Source organism: Heloderma suspectum, chromosome 11, assembly GCF_057233095.1.
Source record: "Heloderma suspectum isolate Gila_16-S chromosome 11, 16-S_ref, whole genome shotgun sequence".
Classification (NCBI taxonomy): Eukaryota; Metazoa; Chordata; class Lepidosauria; order Squamata; family Helodermatidae; genus Heloderma; species Heloderma suspectum.
Genome location: NC_139468.1, coordinates 26,383,339 through 26,408,466, shown reverse-complemented (window position 1 = coordinate 26,408,466; position 25,128 = coordinate 26,383,339). Strand labels below are relative to the sequence as shown.

Genomic DNA, 25,128 nt, shown 5'->3' with positions numbered 1-25,128 from the left:
ACGGCTCCCTTGTAATTTGCACGTGCCAAGGGTCTCTCGCGCCGGGAGCGGCTCACAGGGCGAGCAGCGGTGGCTCCCGTGTCAGCGGGGCGGTGAATCCGCGCTGGGGCTCAGCCAGAACTCTCGAAGAGCTATCCCCCATCCCCGAAAGAGGTTCGGCACCTCGGCTAGCTCCTTGGGAGTCCTGGCTGGCTCTGGCCAAAACGCGGAAGGGACTCACAGCCCCGCCGAAACCGGGGCCACCAGTCTCCACTGGTGGGTGGGTCGTGAAATGGCACGCGCGCCCCGCCCGCCCCGTTGCAGCCGCAGCCTCCGCCTCCGCGGAGAGCGCCGCGAGACGGAGCGCAAGGCTCCCGACGGCAAGTGAGGGCAAAGCGAGGGCGGCCGGCCGGCTTCACTTCCCCCGCGCCCATGTGCAGCCCCTCGCACATGCTCACTTCGGGTGGGGGGGAGGGGCGGCGAGCATGAGCAGAGGCGCGACTGAGGAGAAAAAAGGGGGGAAAGCGGCGGCGGCGGCGGCGGGGCGGGGAGAGGCTCCTCAGATCAGACATCTTGGGCAGCTGCGCGCAGGGCGGCCGAGCGCCCCGAGCCGCCTTTGCCCCGCGCGCGCGGAGCCGGAGAGCCCCCGCGGGGACGCCCCGCTTTGTGCGGCTCCCGGCGGGGAGGCGCCTCCCTTCGGGCGCACGGCCGCCCCTCCTCGGGCCCCGCGCCCCGCCGCGCCCCGCGCGCGTGTCTCGGGAGCCTCGCAGAGACAAGATGGCAACGCCGGCGGCTGTTAATCCACCCGGTGAGTAGCCGCGGCGGCTGCTGCGTGGCCGGCCGGCCGGCCGCCCCGCCGAGGCCCGGGGCGCTCCCGCCCGGCCCGGCCCGGCCCGGCCCCGCGGAGGGCACGCAGGAGGGGCGCCCCGCGGCCGCCTCCGCTGGCCGCGCCATCCTCAGCCGCCGCCGCCTCTGTCCGCGCGGGCCTCCCCTCTTGCCCCGGCGTGTCTTTTGCTGGGCTGCGGGCTCCTGCCGGCTCGCTCGGGAGCGGGGCGCGTCGCGCTCCGCGGGGCTCGCGCCCCAGGCCGCCCGCTGAGCCCGAGCCGGGGGAGGCCGCCCGCGGCGTGCAGCCCCAAGGGCGCAGCCCGAGCCGGACGGGGCATCCGCCGTGCGCAGGAGCGCAGAGCCCGTAGCCGGCTGCCCGCCCGCGCAAAGGGAAGGCAGACCTGAGCAGGACCCGCCTAGGGAGCTGCCTTCGACCGAGCCGGGGCGCCGGCCCATGGAGCTCGGTGTTGTCGACCCTGACCGGCAGCAGCGGCTCCCCAGGGTCTCCGCCAGGATTCTTGCCTAGCCCTGCCTGGAGATGCCGGGGGACCGAACCTGGACCTTCTCCATGCAAAGCGATGGCTCTGCAGCTGAGCTGCTTGCCCTTCCCTGTCGTTGCCTTATATCAGCCTCCCCCCCCCCCCCGCGTCATGTGTCAGACTACAACCGCCATCATACCCAGACAGGTGTTGGCTGTGGATGGTAGGACTTGTAGTCAGACACAACTGGAAGGCACTAGGTAGGGGGAAGGACACCTTACCTTGCCTACTTTGGCCTTCCTCAACATGGTGATCACCAGATGTTTTGGCCGACAGCTCCCAGAATTCCTGACCATTGGCCATGCTGGCTGGGGCTGCTGGGAGTTGAAGGCATAGGGCCCATTGGTCAGTGGTGGAGCACATGCTTTATGTGCAGAAGGTCCTAGGTTCGATCCTTGGCATCTCCAGGTAGCACTGGGAAAGAATCCTACCTGATGCCCTGGAGAGAGCACCGCCAGTCATTTTCAACAATATTAGGCGAGACGGACCAAGTTTTTGTCTCTGTAGAAGGTAGCTTTCGATGTTCCTAGTCCAAAACATCTGGAAGGCACCAGGTTGGGGAAGGCAGGTCTCCTCTGATTGGCCGCTGCTCTCCAGGGTGTCTGTCTTGTCTGGAGATCACGGGGATTAAACCTGGGATCTTCTGCCTGCAAAGCACTTGCTCTGCCACTGAGGTATGACCCCTCCCCATTAGGGCTACCAGCTGAGGAATAATATATCTCCTGGCCTACTCTCATGTGTTTAACAGGCATGTGATGTGCAGAAATGTGCAGATGGAGCTTTTGGTGCCAGGAAATTGGATGTCATCAGCTGCTAATGTTTGCAGATCAGGCTGCAGGCTTCCTGGAGGAGAAGGCTATCAATGGCTACTCGTCCTGATGGCTCTGTGCTACCTCCAGTATCGGAGGCCTATATACAGCAGTTGCTGGGGAACATGGGCAGGGCAGGGTGCTGTTGCACTCATGTTCTGCTTGTGGTTTCCTGGTTGACAGCTGTTTGGCCACTGTGTGAACAGAATGCTGGACTAGGTGGACCTTTGCTCTGGTCCTGCATGGCTCTTCTCACGTAGGCTGCTGTTAAATGCAGAAGAACTGAAGATAGTCCAAACTTGGCTACCTTGTAATCCCCTTTCTCCATTTTTAGACCAAATCTACCTGAAAGCTAGAATATATATTAACATTTGTAGGAGCCAGCCTCCTACAGCGTTGAAGAAACTTTCAAAATATCTAGACACCAGCATTTAAAATTTCACGCACTCTGAACCAGATTAGCAGAAATGTTGGCCCTTTGTGATTTCATGTCGACACGCTCCTAAGAGATTCCCGCTCTCCTTTGATGGAAGAAATGTTGCAGCATCCCTGGCTGACAGTTTCATCCAGTTTTTAGAACTGGGAAGATTTGTCTGATATGGAACCCAAGTCAATGTTGCTATAATGCAGTTAAAGGGTTGCTTCTTTCATCAGTGATTATAGTAGCGAACTTCAGTTCACACAATCTGTGCTGCAGTGATATTTGGAAACTATGACTGCAGTGTTGGACAACCTTTGTAGCAAGTGTGCTATATGTTGTCCAAAGCATGGAATAGTTGCACTTCAGTGTGCTCTGTGATACAAACTCCCTGTGCCTTTCGTTAGCTTGCTGTTGAGCCAGAAACTGGGCAATATTTAGGAGAGGACCTCAGGAATGCAGCCAGACCTGCGGGTCATTATATGTCAGCCCAAGGCTGCTACTACCTCCCTCTGTCCGTGGCGTTGGTTGGCCACTCATATCTTGTCATCCTTTAACCTTCTTTTTTCTAAGATAATACTGCCAGTACCTTCTGCATTCCTTGTACCAAACATAAACATGTATTCAACTTGAATGTGTTAATTGACATTATACCAGGATCCAATTCTTCGCCACTTAAATTCTTCTCTGTGAAAGTTCAAGAATGGGCAGCCAAATTCAGTGGTCTCATCATAGAACGTAAGCCTCATTGGTTTAATAAAAATCTAAAGGTGTGATCATTATGGACACTCGCTTTGTAGTACCGCTTATTGAACTTGGTGGGTCTTGCTTCTGGATAAAGATGCACCGGATTAGACCTCAGAACAGCCATATTTTGGCTGCCATATTTTGCCAGTTGAACACATTGGAACTGGCTTCTGAGTAAGCACAGTTAGGAACAGGCTGTTAATCACAAGAGGCTCTTGGCATTTGCCCGTTTTATGACCCCCATAAATCTGCTGAGTTTGAATCCCAGCTATTTTTCTTGGTAAGAGTTTAGCTCCATAAAATTGAATACAAAGGAGATTGCTGGCCTGGAGATCCATTTTTAATTGGAAACCTTTAAATCTTAAATGAAAATCAATACTTGATGAAAGATTATGAATATTACCTAGCTCCCAACCTATGATTTTATGTCCAGGTTCTTTTGTAAGGTGAAATTCTTTCACCTTCCATAAAAGCCGCATGAATGAATGTAGACAAGTGAAGTGGCGAACAGTTTGGTTTTCCCTGGTCTGAGTTGTGGGTAGACTTTGCAAGGTCAGAAATCAGGTTGTGCTTTGAAATCAGGTTCAAAGTCTTACCTCTTTGTATGGGTTTTTTAATCAGGGTTCTCCAAGCCAGTTTAGGGTGACTTTGTTTTAACCATTTGTCAAAGGTTCCAGGGCTGGTAAGGAGAACCCCAAGATTGGAAGCTGCAATTTAGCATGCAGCACAATCGTATGCATGTTTACTCAGGGGTAAGTCCTACTGTGTTCAGTGGGGCTTACTCAGAGGTAAGTGTGCCTAGTTTTACAGCCTTGGCAATGATGTGGGTTTTGTGGCATGTTTATTTAACTTGTAAAAGAGAACTAAAAAAAAGCAATGGCACATTAATTTTATGTGCTGTATAAATATCTCTCTATGTTTCCAAAGAGATTGGCCAAAAACAATTGAGCTGAAATATATGATTACGATTGAAATAAATAAAGTATGCTTAGACTGCAATCTAAAGCATGCCCACTAAGAAGTAAACCCCACTGAGTTCAGTGGGACTTACTCCCAGGTAAGTGTGTATAGGATTGCAGCTTTAATGTATTTTAAATGTTTCACACTTAACAAAAATCAAAATTTATCTTGGATGTTTATTTTTTATTGGAATTTTTACATATCTTTTACATATCTGAAGACATAACCATTCAATAGCATATATATTTTCCTTACACTGTTTAGATTTTTAAGGAGAGAGAAGGGCCCTAACAACTGTTAGGGCACAATCCTATTCAGATAGGCGGATGCCTTCGAACTCAGAGGCGACCACCTGTCCAATGCAGAGCAGGAGAAGCACAGAGGGGATTGTTCCCTCTGTGCTTCAGCTACCCTGCATTTTCTTCTAGACAGCCAATTTTGGCTGTCTAGCTGCGGGGGGGGGGGTGAGTGGGGGGAGGAGGCTGCTGTACAGCACATTGGATGTGTCATACAGACTTTTTCTGCCAACTGGAGGACCGAACCTGGACCTTCTCCATGCAAAGCGATGGCTCTGCAGCTGAGCTGCTTGCCCTTCCCTGTCGTTGCCTTATATCAGCCTCCCCCCCCCCCGCGTCATGTGTCAGACTACAACCGCCATCATACCCAGACAGGTGTTGGCTGTGGATGGTAGGACTTGTAGTCAGACACAACTGGAAGGCACTAGGTAGGGGGAAGGACACCTTACCTTGCCTACTTTGGCCTTCCTCAACATGGTGATCACCAGATGTTTTGGCCGACAGCTCCCAGAATTCCTGACCATTGGCCATGCTGGCTGGGGCTGCTGGGAGTTGAAGGCATAGGGCCCATTGGTCAGTGGTGGAGCACATGCTTTATGTGCAGAAGGTCCTAGGTTCGATCCTTGGCATCTCCAGGTAGCACTGGGAAAGAATCCTACCTGATGCCCTGGAGAGAGCACCGCCAGTCATTTTCAACAATATTAGGCGAGACGGACCAAGTTTTTGTCTCTGTAGAAGGTAGCTTTCGATGTTCCTAGTCCAAAACATCTGGAAGGCACCAGGTTGGGGAAGGCAGGTCTCCTCTGATTGGCCGCTGCTCTCCAGGGTGTCTGTCTTGTCTGGAGATCACGGGGATTAAACCTGGGATCTTCTGCCTGCAAAGCACTTGCTCTGCCACTGAGGTATGACCCCTCCCCATTAGGGCTACCAGCTGAGGAATAATATATCTCCTGGCCTACTCTCATGTGTTTAACAGGCATGTGATGTGCAGAAATGTGCAGATGGAGCTTTTGGTGCCAGGAAATTGGATGTCATCAGCTGCTAATGTTTGCAGATCAGGCTGCAGGCTTCCTGGAGGAGAAGGCTATCAATGGCTACTCGTCCTGATGGCTCTGTGCTACCTCCAGTATCGGAGGCCTATATACAGCAGTTGCTGGGGAACATGGGCAGGGCAGGGTGCTGTTGCACTCATGTTCTGCTTGTGGTTTCCTGGTTGACAGCTGTTTGGCCACTGTGTGAACAGAATGCTGGACTAGGTGGACCTTTGCTCTGGTCCTGCATGGCTCTTCTCACGTAGGCTGCTGTTAAATGCAGAAGAACTGAAGATAGTCCAAACTTGGCTACCTTGTAATCCCCTTTCTCCATTTTTAGACCAAATCTACCTGAAAGCTAGAATATATATTAACATTTGTAGGAGCCAGCCTCCTACAGCGTTGAAGAAACTTTCAAAATATCTAGACACCAGCATTTAAAATTTCACGCACTCTGAACCAGATTAGCAGAAATGTTGGCCCTTTGTGATTTCATGTCGACACGCTCCTAAGAGATTCCCGCTCTCCTTTGATGGAAGAAATGTTGCAGCATCCCTGGCTGACAGTTTCATCCAGTTTTTAGAACTGGGAAGATTTGTCTGATATGGAACCCAAGTCAATGTTGCTATAATGCAGTTAAAGGGTTGCTTCTTTCATCAGTGATTATAGTAGCGAACTTCAGTTCACACAATCTGTGCTGCAGTGATATTTGGAAACTATGACTGCAGTGTTGGACAACCTTTGTAGCAAGTGTGCTATATGTTGTCCAAAGCATGGAATAGTTGCACTTCAGTGTGCTCTGTGATACAAACTCCCTGTGCCTTTCGTTAGCTTGCTGTTGAGCCAGAAACTGGGCAATATTTAGGAGAGGACCTCAGGAATGCAGCCAGACCTGCGGGTCATTATATGTCAGCCCAAGGCTGCTACTACCTCCCTCTGTCCGTGGCGTTGGTTGGCCACTCATATCTTGTCATCCTTTAACCTTCTTTTTTCTAAGATAATACTGCCAGTACCTTCTGCATTCCTTGTACCAAACATAAACATGTATTCAACTTGAATGTGTTAATTGACATTATACCAGGATCCAATTCTTCGCCACTTAAATTCTTCTCTGTGAAAGTTCAAGAATGGGCAGCCAAATTCAGTGGTCTCATCATAGAACGTAAGCCTCATTGGTTTAATAAAAATCTAAAGGTGTGATCATTATGGACACTCGCTTTGTAGTACCGCTTATTGAACTTGGTGGGTCTTGCTTCTGGATAAAGATGCACCGGATTAGACCTCAGAACAGCCATATTTTGGCTGCCATATTTTGCCAGTTGAACACATTGGAACTGGCTTCTGAGTAAGCACAGTTAGGAACAGGCTGTTAATCACAAGAGGCTCTTGGCATTTGCCCGTTTTATGACCCCCATAAATCTGCTGAGTTTGAATCCCAGCTATTTTTCTTGGTAAGAGTTTAGCTCCATAAAATTGAATACAAAGGAGATTGCTGGCCTGGAGATCCATTTTTAATTGGAAACCTTTAAATCTTAAATGAAAATCAATACTTGATGAAAGATTATGAATATTACCTAGCTCCCAACCTATGATTTTATGTCCAGGTTCTTTTGTAAGGTGAAATTCTTTCACCTTCCATAAAAGCCGCATGAATGAATGTAGACAAGTGAAGTGGCGAACAGTTTGGTTTTCCCTGGTCTGAGTTGTGGGTAGACTTTGCAAGGTCAGAAATCAGGTTGTGCTTTGAAATCAGGTTCAAAGTCTTACCTCTTTGTATGGGTTTTTTAATCAGGGTTCTCCAAGCCAGTTTAGGGTGACTTTGTTTTAACCATTTGTCAAAGGTTCCAGGGCTGGTAAGGAGAACCCCAAGATTGGAAGCTGCAATTTAGCATGCAGCACAATCGTATGCATGTTTACTCAGGGGTAAGTCCTACTGTGTTCAGTGGGGCTTACTCAGAGGTAAGTGTGCCTAGTTTTACAGCCTTGGCAATGATGTGGGTTTTGTGGCATGTTTATTTAACTTGTAAAAGAGAACTAAAAAAAAGCAATGGCACATTAATTTTATGTGCTGTATAAATATCTCTCTATGTTTCCAAAGAGATTGGCCAAAAACAATTGAGCTGAAATATATGATTACGATTGAAATAAATAAAGTATGCTTAGACTGCAATCTAAAGCATGCCCACTAAGAAGTAAACCCCACTGAGTTCAGTGGGACTTACTCCCAGGTAAGTGTGTATAGGATTGCAGCTTTAATGTATTTTAAATGTTTCACACTTAACAAAAATCAAAATTTATCTTGGATGTTTATTTTTTATTGGAATTTTTACATATCTTTTACATATCTGAAGACATAACCATTCAATAGCATATATATTTTCCTTACACTGTTTAGATTTTTAAGGAGAGAGAAGGGCCCTAACAACTGTTAGGGCACAATCCTATTCAGATAGGCGGATGCCTTCGAACTCAGAGGCGACCACCTGTCCAATGCAGAGCAGGAGAAGCACAGAGGGGATTGTTCCCTCTGTGCTTCAGCTACCCTGCATTTTCTTCTAGACAGCCAATTTTGGCTGTCTAGCTGCGGGGGGGGGGGTGAGTGGGGGGAGGAGGCTGCTGTACAGCACATTGGATGTGTCATACAGACTTTTCTGCCATCCGTGCCGCAGAATGCCCCCAGGCACGCCCCTTTTCGGCTGCTCTATGCTCCTCTTGCGAGCGTGGAGGACGGGGCTGTTCCATGCTGCCTCTGAGGCAGCACGGAAGTGCGGGGAGGTCAGTTCTCCGGGAACCAACCTCGGAGCACGGACTCCGAAGTCGGTTCCCAGAAAACAACATATCCTATGGCCGTCTAGCTGCTCTCTAGCGGCCATAGGATTGCTTCCTTAACATACTAACTTTAGCATGCCTTTAAAAACACTGTGCGTAAATATATGCGTTTCCTAGGGATAGCGTACCCTTGGAAGTCTGGCTTATTGTTTACCAGTAGTATGCTCATAAAAGTTGCTTAATCACTCCCACAGCAAGTGGGAGCAGCTAAATAAACCAGAAACCTTTGGTTTGTGGTTTGTTCAGCATGATGTTCGAACCCAGGCCTCTGGTTTGTCTCTCCCTTGACAAGCCAGAAAAATAGCCAACCATTTGTTGTTAGGTTTTTCCTCTGTCTTGTCATGGTAGAGACAAGCCAGAGCTCTGGGTTTGCATGTCTCACGAAACAAACCACAGACTAAAGGTCCGTGGTTTATTTAGCTGCTCTCGCTTGCAGTGGGGGTGATCAGGCAGCACTGACAATCAACACTGCTTGTAAAAGATAAGGCAGGGTTCCTAGGGATGTGTTGCCCAAGTTGTCCAATTTGACTTGTATCGTATCCATTTTTTTTACTAACTAATTTTATAAAATGATGTGTTTTTAAACATGGAAAAAGTTCCAGTGAAAAAATACAGCGTGCATGGTCCGCAATAGCTCAGTGATCTGTGGCGCCTCCATTCCACATCACAGAGCCTTATAGTGCAACCCTATCCATGCCTACCCAGAGAAGTAAGTTTTACGAAATTCAGAATGACTTACTCCCAGGTAAGTGTTAGAGGATTGCGGCCACAGTTGTGCTACTGTGGGCTGTGTATGTTCAGGCTTCAGAGCAAGCACAGAAGGGACTAGAGGTTTACAATTGGTATGAAGCTTTTGGAAAGGCTAGGGTTGATAGACATACCAGGAGCGTAGCCTTTTTCCTTTGGTTGATCAACACTGGGCTGGCATTAGATCCTTATGTGAGGCTAAGCTTCTTTTTCTATCCTGCCTAAGTGCCCAGAAATTTCCAGAAGCAGCCGACCATAATGCCACACTCCCTGGAAACAGGAGACCTCCTTCTATGACAGCTTGTTCCTTCTCACTTGGAGCCTAGCTTGGCTTCCACAAAACCCCTGGGGCCTTTTCTGTTGCAGCCCTAAAATGTTGGGGCTAAGTTGCACACTACATTAAATATGTAGCATGCAGCTAATCCTCACCTTTTTATTTACCTCTTAAGAAAGCATGTGGGCCTCAATCCAGATTGGGACCACTGCGTGCGGGGTGGTGGTGGTGGTTTAAACCTTCCTACTCAGCCACTTTTATTTCCGCATATTCATCACCCTATCTGTGGGGGCTAATTTTTCTTAAAAAAAACCTCCATAGGTGCCAATGGAGGTTCCCCCTTCCTTGTTTTTTAGCCCCTGTGTGTGTGTGTTTTGTGTGTGTGTGTGTGGGGGGGGGCGAATTTAGGGGAAGAAAATGACTGGGTGGGAAGGTTTAACCCTCCCCAACCCACACACGGTGGTTCTGATCTGGATCAGGGCCCCGCATGCCTACTTAAAGGTAAAGAAAATGGTGATGATCAGTTGCACAGTTCGTATTTAATGGAGTTTAGCCCTTAGAATTCCCTCCTAGAATCATAGAATAGTAAGGTTGGAAAGGTCCTATAAGACCATTGAGTACAACCCCCTACTCAATGCAGGAAAGGAAAGGTTCCTCCTGTGCAAGCATACTGACCCCTAGAGGGACGCTGCTTATGCTGGCATTTTCATGGCAGACTATAGCGGGGTGGTTTGCCATTGCCTTCCCCAGTCATGACTACCTTTCCCCCAGCAAGCTGGGTACTCATTTTACTGACCTCAGAAGGATAGAAGGCTGAGTCGACCTGAGTCAGCTACCCAAGATCCGGCTTCCGCTGGGATCAAACTCAGGTCGTGGGGAGAGTTTTGTTGCAATACTGCCGCCTACCACTCTAGTCAAAGCATCCCTGACAGATGGCTGTCCAGCTTCATCTTGAATGCCTCCAGCATGGGAGAGCCCACCACCTCCCTAGGTTGTTGGTTCCATTGTCATATTGCTCTAACAGTCAGGAAGTTTTCCCTGATGTTCAGCCGGAATTGGAAGTGCAACTTCCTGCAGAAGTCCCATGTAGTTCCTCCATCATCCTTTCAGGAGAAGGTTGGGCCTTTGCTTTTTTGTCATCCCTTTGGAAGTAGAGTATACTAACATGCCTCCCCCCCCCCCCACACACACACACATATAACCAGGGGCAATGGAGTGCTGTTGCTTTCATGTCCTACTTGTGGGTTTCCCATAGGCAGCTTGTTGGCCACTGTGCCAGTAGACTGGTGGAAGAGATGGACCCTTGGTTGAATCCAGCATGGCTCTTCTTACTTTATTATGTTTATTGGCTTTGATGCATATCTCTTTTCTTTTTCTTGCTTTAATTGTGAGGATATTTTAATGATGTTTTATGATTTCACTGTTGCAGTTTTATTTGGAAAAATAGCATACAAATCTTGTTAGGTTAACAGAAATGGTGGAGGTGGGTGGGTGGGACCTTCCAATTCTAGGAATGAGACAGTTTTCATCTTTGAACAGGGTTGGCCCTAAGAAGTGTACAAACTGATGTATCGTATAGTTGCTGTGGTAGCACCCCAACTTGGTTTTTGGTACACAACCTCCAGTAAAGCCCAGAAACTCAACAGTGTCCTTGGGGTTCAAATGGGACTGTATAATGAGGAACATGAGCCGTGGTGTGACTCGGTTGTGAATGAAAGGTTTTCCTTTTTACAAAGTAGCATTTTTGCTGAGATCTTACTCACTGAGCATGAGCAAATGAAGAGGAGATGGCGAACAAGACTATTTTCTTCCTAGGAACAGCATAACTATCCCTGCTGTTAGTCCATAATCCAGTTGTGTGTACGTGTGCGTGTGTGTGTGTGTGTTTAGGGCATCCATGCATTGCTTCATGTCATCTAGTGATATAGCTTTTAATTTTAAAACTGTCAGCAAAACCATTACTTGTGATAAAGGGCAGCTATTTCCCTTGACATTTTTGATTTACAAGGTAGGGGAGAGAGTGGGGTGCGGGGTTTGCTGCTTTTTTATTATTTTTATTATTATTATTATTAGAAAGCAGAAACAGGCTTCAGAACACTCTGGTTTTCAGAGCTTAAGGCGTGCAAATCTTAAAGATGCATTAGCTACTGATGCTTAAATCCAGAAGAATATTTCATTGTTCAGGCCTAAATTAGGCCCGGTTGCAGAGAAACAGTGCAGATGTGACACCGGCAGTCTCTTTTAACCATGTTTAGGAGGCGAGGATTAGGCCATGAAATCATGCACTTATCTCCCCCCGCCTTCCCCCCACTCTCCCACGTACACACACTGAGCTTTCCTCTGCTGACCTTGACCATAGTTTAAAGTATCTGTATTGGCATTAGCCATAGGGTGGTATCCAACACTAGTCCTACTTAGAGTAGACCCATTGAAAAGAATGGGACTTAGCTTAGTCATGGCTAACTTAAGTCTCATTCATTTCAATGGGCCTATTTTAAGTAGGACTAACATTGGATGCTACAGATTGTTAAACACAAAAGAAGGTTCCTTCTTAATCAGGATTTGAAAGCAGCCTTGCAAATAAGTCTATGCAAGTTAGTAGCCCCCCCCCCCCAACCCAAAGAAACCAGCCCATTTGCCCACACACACCTATGTTAGTTAATTGTGACTCTTATAGGAAATGACTCATCTTCCGGCTGCTTACCTGGATGTAACATTTATTTTCCAAAGTTAGCCATGGGAATTCAGACCCTTAAACTAGGGGTGCTGAACCACTTTCAGCTTGAGGGCCAAATCTCATTTCAGAGAAGCTCTCGGGGGCTGCATTCCAGAGGTGGGCAGAGCCAAAGGCAAAATGGGCATGGCCAAAATACCAGCCTGTTTTAGCTTACATCTCTTACTGCCAATAAGAGAGCCTTAGGAGAGGTGTTTCAGCCTTTTACAATGAGGGAAAAGCTGCACAAAAGCCGAGATACCACCAAATGTTCCATGGTTGTTCAAAAGGGTGGAGCCAGGGTAATGGGGCATGGCCATCTGAGGACCCCAGGAGGGCTGGATCCGGCCCCTGGACCTGAGGGTTCTTCACCCTTGGCTGAAGTGGTTCCAGGCAGCTGTTTAAATCTGACCCATACCAGCTTTGGAGATCAGCTTAGCTTAAATAGTTGGCGCGCTAGCAGTTTTTCCCAGGAAAAGGGAAGCCCTTTGGATTAAAATGAAAGAGGAAATTGTAGACATTATTGCACCCTTGGGAAACACAGAGGCCTAGGTCTGCAATCCTATTTTGCTTGTGTTCATTCTCTCTCTCCCTTTCGCCCTGCCCCAATTTCTCTTTCGGCTTTCCTAGGCCTTATGCTTTTCTAAAATCTCTTAGTTTTGCCATCTCCTGGCTTTTTCTCTTCCCCTCAGCTTGCCTTTCTTTCTTTCTTTCTTTCTTTCTTTCTTTCTTTCTTTCTTTCTTTCTTTCCTCCCTGATCAAATCCCCCCTTTCATCTTTTACAGCTACCATACCTTACCTACCAGAATTTCTTACAGCAACTGCAGTGCTAAACTCAGCAGTGTTTCCGCTTCTCGGTTACCATTGTTCAAATATAAATGAATGCTGTTGTTGTACTACAGCCCCTTTGGAGAGCTTAAGCAACGCTTCAGGAAGTCCCAGTTCTGTTCAGCGGGGAGAGCTAGCCAACAAGCTTTCCCCCCTAAGGAGAGGAGAAGCTTGTGCCTGGACACCATCTGCACTCACCTCCTTTTGAAGTACATAAGTGCAAAGTTGTATTTAACTATTGGCGCAAGATCAGGAACGGCTCTTGGCCCTGATGGAACTATGGAAACTACGGAATTAAACTATGGAATTCACTTCCACAAGATGTAGCGATGACCACCAATTTGGATGGCTTTAAAAGGGGGTTGGACAAATTCCTGGAGGACAAGGCCATCAATGGCTACTAGTCCTGATGCCCCTATGCTACCTCCAGTATCAGAGGCTGTATGCCTATGTGTGCTAGTTGCTAGGGAACATGGGTGGGAGGGTGCTGTTGCACTCAGGTCCTGCTTGTAGGTTTCCCGTGGGCAGCTGGTTGGCCACTGTGTGAACAGAATGCTGGACCAGGTGGACCCTTGGTCTGATCCAGCATGGCTCTCCTTATGTTCTGCCCTCCCTGGATACATGTGCGTGGTTTCAAAGAGTTGGCATTTGCTCATATGTCATCCCTTGTTATCCTTCCCTTCTTGTTCCTTCTCTTCTTTTGTTGCCTTTCTCCACCCTGTTCTAAATTTAGACTTAAGCTCCTTGGGGCTGGGATCACCTTTTCTTGTGCTTTTTTTTTTTTGCTCATGTCCCCTGTAAAACCCAAAGGAGGAGGTTCTTCACAGAATGCACAATTAATGTAGGAAATTCATTGCTGCAACATGTTGGAGTGGCTGTTGGTTTAGATAAATTTGTGGAAGTTTATTGGTTGGCTATTGGGGTGGCTATTGGTTTAGATAAACTTAACCTCCAGGTTAAGAGAGAGTACACCTTGGAGTAGGGATGTCGGAGAAATCTGAAATGGAATCAAATGACTTTGGATTTCTATTAATCTGACCTGTGGATTCCACAGTGGACTCGCTTTTCCTGAGTCACACAGATTCCGTGGACTTGCTGACTTCTTTTTTTCTTTTACTTTCTGGAATTTTACAAAGATTTTGTTGTAGAAAAATATGTAAAATAATAATTTTTAAACAACAACAACACTGGGTGAAAATGTGCATTTCCCCAATAGGCTAAAGCATGAAAATGTGCATTTTGTGGCGATTTGTGTGATTGCGCAAATGTGAATTTGCACAAATTTGGGCAATCTGAAAAAATCTGATTCCATCAATGAGTTGACAATGGAATGAAAAGCACTGACAATCCATGAAACGCAGATGGAGCAGATTTTACAAAATCACTACATCCCTTGGAGTACTAGGTGCTACCTTGGAGTACTAGGTACTAAGGACAAACGGGAAGAACTATTGCCTGCAAATGATCAATAGTTCTACTGTTCATCAGTAGAATGCCTAGCTTGGGGATTCGAATTTAACCCTGAAAGATCAGGCCCATAGCTCCCAAACTCTGGAATGTGCTCCCTTTGGAGTTGCGCCTCTTTCTGCATTTGGGAAGGGGGTCATGATGCATCATTTCAATGTGGCTTTTTAAATACTTAAGGTTTTTAAGGTTGTTTTCAATGTCTTACTATGTTTTTATTTGTTTATGTTATTTTTCCTGAACTGTTTGTAAACCACCTTGGTTAGCTTCAGAAAAGTGGTATAGAAAGAAAGAAAGTTAATGGTCTGCATGTAAACTTCCCAAAAGCATTCAGTTTCCCTTTGTTGGTATCAAGATGTTGAACTAGATGGATTTTGGGGATCTAGCAGTGCAGTTCTTATGATATGCACGCTGATAGGATTATTATAAATAACAGTAATAATTTTGCTCAAGGGCAAACTGCAGGGCTCTAGAATCAGGCATGTCTAACATAGTCAATATGCAAAAACCGATCGCTCTGGTTATCTCCAATAAAACCAGAAGAGAGATGAAGTGTTTAATTACAAGCTTGACTAGCAGATGCTTGGAAACGTTAACTCCGGAACGTTGTTCCTCCTTAGTGCCCGAGGTGGTGAGCTCTTTAACGACTTGCTCTTCTCTTAAATGTTATTTTTAATTAAATATTCTAGCCTGATTTTTAATCTGCTGGTGGTGCTTCTCCATGGTTGACTGCCTGGTTACCGCTTGGGTTTCTTGCTGCCCAGCCATAGGTATATTGACTCCAGAAATAAGTACCACTGTTTTCAACGGAACTTACTCCCAATTTAGGGCACGTAAAGTTGTAGCCTCAGGCAACTTGTGTAGGCTGAATTTGAGAAGATGATTTCTTTCTGTTAGAAAGTTGAAGTTCTGGAATCCTTCCCTCACAACAGTTGATGGAGCTAGGAGCCTCATGAATGGCCTATTCATTGTTTTGGTCTGCCAGAGCAAACACAAATGCATTTTCTGGTACCTTTAAAGATTAGCAGATTTATTGTTAATGCACAGTAAATAGAGTCCACTTCCTCAGAGGCATGCAGTGTTCTCAGTTGTCAGACATGTATAATCACCCACGTGCGTGCGCATACACACACGTATATATGGGTATAGAAAGGGAAAATGGTAAAGTTTACCAGGTAAACGTTTGAGGCCAAAGCCCATGAAATGCAAGAGGTCCAATCTGAACTTTGCATAGAAATGCCATCATTGTTTACAACAGGGTGTTGAACTTCTACAGCCCAAGGGCCAAATTCACTTTCAGAGATGCTCATGAGGGCCATCTTCCATTGGTGGGCAGGGCTGAAAGCAAGAGGGGTGGAGCCCAAATTACAAAAAAATACCAGCAGATACTAGCTTAAAGCTTTTCTTGCCAGTACCTAAGCCTTAGGAGAGGCCTTTCAGCCTTAGTTCAGAAAAGGGCAACTAAAATGATCAAGGGGCTGGAGCAACTCCCCTGTGAGAGAAGGTTACAACAGCTGGGATTGTTTAGCTTGGAGAAAAGGAGGGTAAGGGGAGATATGATAGAGGCCTACAAAATTATGCATCATATGGAGAAAGTGGAAAGGGAGACATTTTTCTCCCTCTCTCAAAATACTAGAACCCAGGACCATCCTATGTAGCTGGTTGGTGGGAGATTCAGGTCAGATAAAAGGAAGTACTTCTTCACACAGCACATAGTTAAACTATGGAATTTGCTACACAGGATGTAGCAATGGCCACTAATTTGGATGGCTTTAGAAGGGGAGTGGACAAATTCCTGAAGGAAAAGGCTATCACTGGCTACTAGTCTTGATGGCTCTGTGCTACCTCCAGAACCAGAGGCAGTGAGCCTATGTACAGCAGGTGTTTGGGAACATGGATGGGAGGGTGCTGTTGCGCTCATGCCCTGCTTGTGGGTTCCTGGTCGACAGCTGGTTGGCCACTGTGTGAACAGAATGCTGGACTAGATGGACCCTTGGTCTGATCCTGCAGGGCTCTTCTGCTGTACTTCGTTCTTATATTCTTTTAGAGTGGGGGAAAAGCATGCAAAAGCCAGGAAACCACCAAATGATTGGCAGTCGTGGGAGAGGTGGTGGGCCGGGGGAGGGGGCGTGGTCATTTGGGGAACCTTGGCGGGCTAGATTAGAATCTCAGGCAGGCTGGATTTGGATCACAGGGTTGAGGTTCAACACCCCTGGTCTACGAGATAAATCACAATGATCACTGATGACATCAGTGATGGGTGATAGCACAACCTTCCTAGCTTTACTATACTAATTTAATACCTGAGTTGGGGAGAGACCCTTGGCTCCATCTGAGTCCTACTTTAATAAAATCAAACATACTGATGAATTCTAGTTCAACAATTTCATGCAGGAGTCCCTGGTTGAAGGTGGCTGTTGTTGGAAAATGGTAGTCCCAGTGACTTGGAGCGGCCTTAGAGAAAGGAGCCTTAATGGTTCCCTTCAACCTGGATAAGGTGAGGTGTGCAGTGTAAGGATTCTGTTATGCTGCCTCTGCTCTTCTTGGGTGCTCTGTGCAAAGAGAGGATTGCTGTGCTCTTACATGGTGGGATGGTTGCCGGTCTTGGGTCACTGGCAAGCATGTTACCTTGCAACTGGTTTTGCCTTTGCTTCTAGCATAGATTCCAGGGAAAATAAAAGTTATTTCCTGACTCTCCCAGTCCAGCTTTAAGCTTGTCCAGATTGGGCCTGGAGAGGGAGTTAAGTCAGATGTGTGACTTGAATTGTGAGTGGTTCCAGCAGTTTGACTTCGAAGTAATTATTTATACGGTACCATCAGTGTTGCATGACGTTGTACAGAGAAACAGTAGAAAGACACATCCCTGCCTTGTGGTTCTTGCACTCAACCAGGGGACCAAACTAGACATGATGTTAAATGCAGTGTTGCATTTAATGTACATGGTTGGTTGTTGTTGTTTTTATTAACAGTTTGTAAGGTTTTTTTCCCCTTCAATATTTATTTATTTATTAAATTTATTAATCACCCATCTGGCTGGTCACCCAGCCACTCTGGGCGATGTACAAACATATAATAAATCAGTTTAAAACAATAAAATTCTACAATAAAAACGTTTTCTAAAATACCCTAACCCACCCCAAACGCCTGCCTGAACAACCACATTTTTCATGCATGGCGGAAGCTCATTAAAGAGGGGGCATGGCAGAGTTCCCTAGGGAGGGAGTTCCACAGAGTGGGGGCCACCACAGAAAAGGCCCTCTCCCTCGTCCCCACCAGTCTAGCTGTCCTGGCTGATGCGACAGAGAGAAGGCCATCCGAGGCTGATCTTGTTAAGCAGCCTGTCTGTGGTGTTGCTGGAGGTGCTCGTTAAGATAGGCTGGGCCGGAACCATATAGAGTTTTAAAGGTCAAAACCAACACCTTGAATTTGGCCCAGAAAACAACTGGTAACCAGTGCAACTCCTTCAGCACTGGAGTGATGTGATCTCGCTGGTGGCTGCCTTTTATCAGGCGAGCTGCCGTGTTCTGTACCAGCCGCAGCTTCCGAACTGTCTTCAAGGGTAACCCTACATAGAGTGCATTAAAGTAGTCTAAACGAGAGGAGACCAGGGCATGTACTACCGATGGGAGCAGATGGTTGAGAAGGAAGGGGTGCAGCTGCCATATCAGATGGAGTTGGTTCAATGCTGTCCGGCTCACAGCTGGCACCTGAGCCTCCATGGACAGCTGGGAATCCAAAATGATCCCCAGGCTGCGGACCTGGTCTTTCAAGGGTAGCCGTACCCCATTCAACACCAGGTCAACATCCCCAGCCTCTTCTTGTCTCCCACCAAAAGTACCTCAGTCTTGTCAGGGTTCAGCTTCAGCTTATTCCTCCCCATCTAGCCACTCACCGTCTCCAGACGTTTGGACGGGGATTCTATAGCCAACCTTGGTGAAGATTTGAATGAGAGGTAGAGCTGCGTGTCATCCGCATATTGATGACACCACACCCCAAACCTCCTGATGATAGCCCCCAGCGGCTTCACATAGATGTTAAATAGCATTGGGGAGAGGATGGAACCCTATGGCACCCCACAAGTGAGTGGCCATGGGTTCAAAACCTCCTCTTCCAGTGCTACCCTCTGGTACCTGCTGGAGAGGAAGGACTGGAACCACCGCAATATGGTGTCTCCAATGCCCAACCCATCCAGGAGGTCCAGGAGGATACCATGGTCAACGGTATCAAAAGCTGCTGAGAGGTCGAGGAGAACAAGGAAGGAGCATTCACCCCTATCCAGAGGTCTCCTCATATCATCCACCAAGGCGACCAAGGCCGTTTCTGTCCCATGCCCAAGCCTGAAGTCCGACTGAAATGGGTCTAGATAATCGGTTTCTTTGAAGTGTGCCTTCAACTGCATCGCCACCACCCGCTCAATCCCCTTGCCCCAAAATGGCAGATTTGAGACTGGGCAAAAGTTGTTCAGAACTTGGGGATCCAAGGAGGAGTTCTTTAAGAGCGGTCTCATCACTGCCTCCTTGAGGGCTGATGGCATCACTCCCTCCTCAAGGGAGGCGTTCACTGCCGCCCTGATCCCCTCACCCAGTCTCTCTCTGCAGCCCATAATGAGCCAAGATGGGCAAGGATCAAGTAAGCAGGTGGTCGGCCTTACAGATGAAAGCACCTTATCCACTTCATCAGAAGGAAGAAGCTGGAACCGATCCCACAAAACTGGTTTGCCACAGGCCGCCTCTTGCTCACTAACTGTATCCACAGCACACGGAGTAACACTCCTAATCCAATCAATTTTATCTGCAAAGTGCCTTGCCAAGGCCTCACAGGAGGCCTTAGAATGCTCCAGTGGTTCCGGAGCCACAGGACCGACCAGGGTCTGGACCACTTGGAATAGCCTCCTGGGACAGCACTCTGCAGACGCGATAGAGGCAGCATAATATTCCTTTTTTGCTGCCTTCACCGCCACGTGATACAGTAAACACTTCCCCCATCTTGCCCCCGTGCCGCTTCCCTCCCTTTTAGCTTCCCTTGCTCCCCTCTTCATATTGTCCTGTGTATGGTTTTTTTAAAAAATGCAGATAACATCCACTGGAGATTTGCTGATAATTGCTGAGATGGCAGCAGGCGAGGAAGGGGGGATTTAACCCTTTCTTCTCTGGCTGTGGTCCTGAGAAAAATCCCTTGTCTGAAGCTGCTATTTGCACTGGAAATCCCTCTGCTCTTCCAGTGCAAATGAGACCTAGACCTTTTCCATTGAATCCTGGGCGAAGCTTTACTGATCAAACAGGGAGAATCAACCAACCAGGGGAGTCCTTTTTGAAAGCTTAAGTGTCCCCATGTCTTAAAATCAATACAACTGGAGCGAGTTGTGTTAGATAGTTCTCGCTTAGCAGTGTCCCTCTGCTGCTGTTCCTTTCATATTATTCCCAGTAAAGCCAGTACACAGACGCAAGCCACTCCCTATGCTATCCTGCAGAATGGAGGTCATCCAAATAATGCAGTGATGTCAGCAAACCAATCCAGTGGTGTCTGCAGAGGAGTGCAGTAATTTCAGCAGAACGCATCCTAATCAATGAGTTCACAAAAGTTCAGCAAGATGTGCCCTGGCTCTGATTATATTTAAATCTCAGTCCATTTCTACCTTCTTAGTAATGTCTTGTTTTACTTTCTCCTATGACTGTGTTCTTCTGGCCCTCTCTTCATGCTCATGCCAGTGTGTGTCCATATGTAAAAATATATAATTTTCTTCATTTCATCACATCTACTTCAGCAGATGTTCATCCCCATGCAAACGCTGATCTGCAAACAAAAGCTTTTTGCCTGATTGGAAGCACAAGGGGTTTTTCCTAGACAATGCACGCTCTCTTTACAGCCAGACCTTGTCAACCTGAACCTGTCTTCTGTGGAGGTCTACTCCTTCAAGTACATGCACATAGGCTCCATGTGTTCAGCTAAACATGCATAGGTCAGGAGTGGGGCCTGATGATTCCACTCCCCCCCGCCCCCTGCTCACTGCTTCCATGTGTACAGTGTACGTGATCTGAACATCTGCATAGGGCTATAGTGTTGATGAAAGGCCCATTAAGCCCCAGTTGCAAGGTATGAGTGAGTGTTAGCAGCCATCTCCTGCAGTCGCACAGCAGGAGTGGTCAGAAAGTAAATCTCCAGATGTTACAGACTTCCTCTCCCAGCATTCCTGAATATTGGCCATGCTGGCAGGGGCTTCTGGGAGCTGAAGTCCAAAATATCTGGAGATCTACCTTCTGCCCACTTATACCAGGTGAGATTATTTGCCCATCTAGTTCACCCAGTGCCAGCTCCAGGTTTTTGAGGACCCTTGGCCAAGACACCCTTCATGGGGCCACTCCTCCATGAAGACTATCTTCTCACCACCATTGTCACCAGCTGCTATTGCTCCTCATCTGCTTTCTCATCATTGCTACCATTTGCTTGCTTGACAGGCAGAGAGCCGGGAAGCAAATAGGCAGTGGCATCTACTGCTTTCCTTCTTGCCACTACTGATGTTTGGGACAGAGTGAGAAGCAGGTGAACAAGCTGGTTGCAAGTGGTGAAGAGAAGGAGCAAGTCTAAGCGGCTCTTGTCAATGAGGTGGTGTTAACCTTTGAAAATCATGTTTCTCTGAATTCTGCAAGGGAGTTCTCCAATCAAAAACTGCATACAAAAATATGCATATTAGGGGAAATCATGTACAAAAATTAACGTAAGAAAATTGCTTGCAAGAAATCTGTTAGCCAAAGCTTCTTAGGAAAAATGAGAAACCGAGAGAAACCAACGTTGCCAGATTTGTCTATCCCTAGCCAGCACCAAGGGTAGGTATGGTTGGGCACCTGCCAAGGCCCTTGGCAGGTGCCCAACCATACCTACCCTTGGTGCTGGCCCTCAGTTCATTGTTGCCTACTTCAGGGGAGGGCAGACTTCAGGCTAGTGGGATCTACTTTGTTTTTCTAGTGAAGCCCTGAGGTCCACCTGTTGGAGCTAGGGATGTACGAAAGTCACTTACCTTTTCGCAGCTTGGCTTCACGGTGGGGGGGAGGCGTTTCGCTTCTCCCCCTGAAGTTCAGGCAAGGGGGGGAAGGCGTCCCGCCTCGCCCGGCCGAAATTCAGGCCGGGGGGGAGGCGCCCCGCCTCGCCTGGCTGAAATTCAGGCCGGGGAGAAGCGCCCCGTCTCCCCGGCCGCGAAACAAAAAGTGAAAAAACAAAACAAAACCCGTGATAGCCTACGTGACGATTAACGTAGCCTATCACGGCTGACTTTGCAAATCTAGCCATCATGGGTTTTTTTTTTTACTTTATTTTGTAATGGCGGCGGTGGTGGCAGCCGGTTGGAAGACCGGCTGCTAACCCCGCCGCCGCCGAACCGCTGCCGGGACCCGCCGCCGAGAGGGACATTCGCAGGAGGTAAGCCCCATCCCGGGGTGGGGGGGTGGAGGAGAATTTCACTGCCAATTTCGGGGGCCCGAATGCGTTGGCATTCGGCCTCACCGAGATTCGTGGAGAAATTCTTAGAAATTCTCCGCCATCCCTAGTTGGAGCCAGCTGCAAAATGGTGACTCGGGGGCAGAGTCATTTATGTACTGAGCCCTATGAGCCATATACTGGGGTGATGACATGCAAATACCAGTCTGCATCTACAACAAGTCAGGATATCTAACAGTCTCATTTTGACCTGTTAAAATGGTTGGGAATTGGAGACTTTGGCTGATCACATGCAAGTCACTCGAGTTGTACTAATAGATCCAGATCTACCTTCTGCCAACCCCTGCTCTGTTACGACCGTCAGCATATCTCTAGAATCTCAGACAGAGGTCATTCCCACCTACTGCTACCTGATCCTTTTAACTGGAGGTGTTTGGGATTGAGCCTGGGATCTCCTGCATACAAAACATGTGCTCTGCTACTGAGCAATGGTCCCTTCCACATGACAGCATTTATGGCTAGGGACAGACAAATCTGGCAATGTTGGTTTCTCTCGGTTTCTCATTTTTCCTAAGAAGTTTTGACTAATATATTTCTTGCAAGCAATTTTCTTACATTAATTTTTGTACATGATTTCCCCTAATATGCATATTTTTGTATGCAGTTTTTGATTGGAGAGCTCCCTTGCAAAATTCAGAGAAACACGATTTTCAAAGGTTAACTGAATTTTGGTTCAAAGGTGCAAAATTAGATAGGTTCGTATAAAAAGGCAAATTGTACAAATTTCTCCTCCGTCCCTACTCATGACCCATCTCTACATGCCAGTTTAGCCCACCAGAAAATGGTTCAGGAGGTCTTAAAATGTGCAGTAAAAACTTCCACCAACCTCCTGCAGACTGATGTGGTCCCCTTTCTGTCCTCTCAGTCACATTTTGTTGTGTGTATTGAGAAAAGCACGTTTTATGGGCCTTGATGCAATAAAACCAACAGACATGAGCTTCCTGCTCAATCAGAAATCTCATTTAGGAGTCCAGAACCATTATTGGCGATGCTAATGTGAGAACGTTCACTGATTCCCAGAGAGAGTTGACCTTTCAAAATGCTGCTGACTAGAAATACCTCACTCCAACTCTCAAAAACACTTTGCTTTTCTACTCTGTAGACATAGTTCATGTGACAGTAAAGCACAGAAGAGAGTGAGTAGGTTGCCTCTTGACACACAGGCAAACTTTGCTCCCTCACGAATCACAGCCATGCAGTCCTGCAGCTGCGAAAATATATCCTTAGGTCTCCTCATCCCAAAATAATGGCAGTGGGGCGGCCTTCCTCAACCTGGGCCGCTCCAGATGTTTTGGACCACAACCCTCGAGAGTCCCAGCCAGCATGGTCAATGGCCCGGAAATAATGGGAGTTATCTCAAACAGCTGGAGGGCCTACTTGAGGAAGGCTGCTGTTTGGGTTAATAGGGGTGGGATTCAATGCAAGATAGCCAGAACTTCAGTACAGGTAGCCAAATATGTTCAAAGCTGTTCAATTGTATAAAATCACTCCAGAACAAAACAAAGGACCACCAGTAGCATATCCAGTTTATAAATTTATAGATTGTATCTGTAGATACAGATATATAAACAGATTTTAAAAGTGAAACATTTTGGTATAAAACACCAGCTTCCAAAACATCTGGAGGGCATCAAGTTGGAGAAATCTGATCCAACTTGTGGGAACAAATATAATTAAAGCTGCCTTATATCAAGTCAGACCACTGGTCCATGTAGCGCAGTATTGTCTGCTCCAGGGCCAGCCCAACCATTAGGCAGAGTGAGGCATCTGTCTCCGGTGGCAGATGCTGCGGGGCAGCAGTACCCACCTGTCTGGGGTTGGACTCGATGGTCTTATAGGCCCCTTCCAACCCTATGATTCTATGATTCAGTCACAAATAAGAGTATGCTGCAATACCACCTATAAGCTACTTGTATACCAAAATGTTTCACATTTTAAAATCTGTGTGTGCGTGTGTGTGTGTGTGTGTGTGTATATATATAGTTTACATTTTTAAATTTATAAATGTATAAACTGGATGTGCTGCTGGTGGGCATTTGTTTTGGAATGTGGTATCATGCAAATCGCATTGCCCGCATGTTGGTTGTATTAAATTATGTTTAGTTTTTGTAAAATTTGAAAGTGAGTGCCAAGTGCCTGTCAGTCATCCTGGTGCATTGATGTTCATTGAGCCAGAAGTCAGGAGTAGACCTATTTCTTAGGGATTAATGGGGTAAAATACTGCCTGTACCATTTCCTTGTAGAAATATAGGTAAACATACAGACGATGACAACGATGATATGAAAGCTCAACGTTTCATAAAGGGTATGAGATCTCCAGAAGGGGGCAGGGGGCAGACCTTGCAGGTACCACCCTGTGGCTATGGTTCTGTAACGCATGAAGGGCGCATATTGTGAACTGGCTCCTGTGGTCAGGCTTCATACCAGTTATTTCTGAATTTAAATTATTATTATTTATATAACATCCTCAAAATGCTAGTTGCTTTACAGCAGGGATGATCAACCCTTTTTCTGTCCTCATTCCCTTGTGGGTACACTGTCGGGGGGCCACATATAGTGGTGAACAAGGCTGAAACCAGTGGTAGAAAAGTTCACCCCTTTTCTTTTTCTACCACCCCCTTTTCTTTCCTTCCCTCTTCCTTCCCATGTAGCGGGCTGTCAAGGAAGGGACAAATTGCTCTTACCAAAGATCTGAACTGATCGTGTACAGAGGGCTGTAGGAAAACAGGCCTAGGACCGCAAGTGGCCTGCCTGTCTTTTACTGCGAAGGTGGGTCACTTGTGGCTCTCCAGATGTTTGGGCTTACAATTCCCATCATCCTTCACCATTGGCTATGCTGGCAGGGGCTGATGAAAGTTGTAGGCCGAAACTGCCAGAGTGCCACAAGTTGCCCACCCCTGTTTTATGACAGCCAAAGATGGCTCCCTATCTTGATCATCTTACAGGCTAGCATTTGAGCAAGGAAGGGCATGGGTGATGATAGAGGCATGGGGAAGAATATGTTCAGTTGCGTATATTTAGGCTTAGTTTCCAAGGGGATTTGGGCAGTTGTAACAGTGGGCCGTAAGGTCAGGGATGGAGGAAAGGTTCAGTAGTACCATCGTAAACTGCAGAAGGTTTTAAAACAAATTGGGGTGGGTGGGGGTGGAGCAGGGCTATGCTCTCTGGCTTCTGTTGA

The 25,128-nt window shown here is 47.2% G+C and overlaps 1 protein-coding gene across 2 annotated transcripts in view; it reads left to right on the top strand.

Annotated features, from left to right (window-relative positions):
* Nucleotides 1-325: 325 nt before the first annotated feature.
* ARNT2 (aryl hydrocarbon receptor nuclear translocator 2) overlaps nt 326-25,128 on the top strand; it is a 175,678-nt gene continuing 150,875 nt past the window's right edge. For both annotated transcript variants that reach the window (XM_084816437.1, XM_084816436.1), the window contains exon 1: nt 326-787. In XM_084816437.1, coding sequence (XP_084672563.1) covers nt 757-787 — 31 coding nt within the window. In that variant the 5' untranslated portion in view covers nt 326-756. The remainder of the gene's footprint in view (nt 788-25,128) is intronic.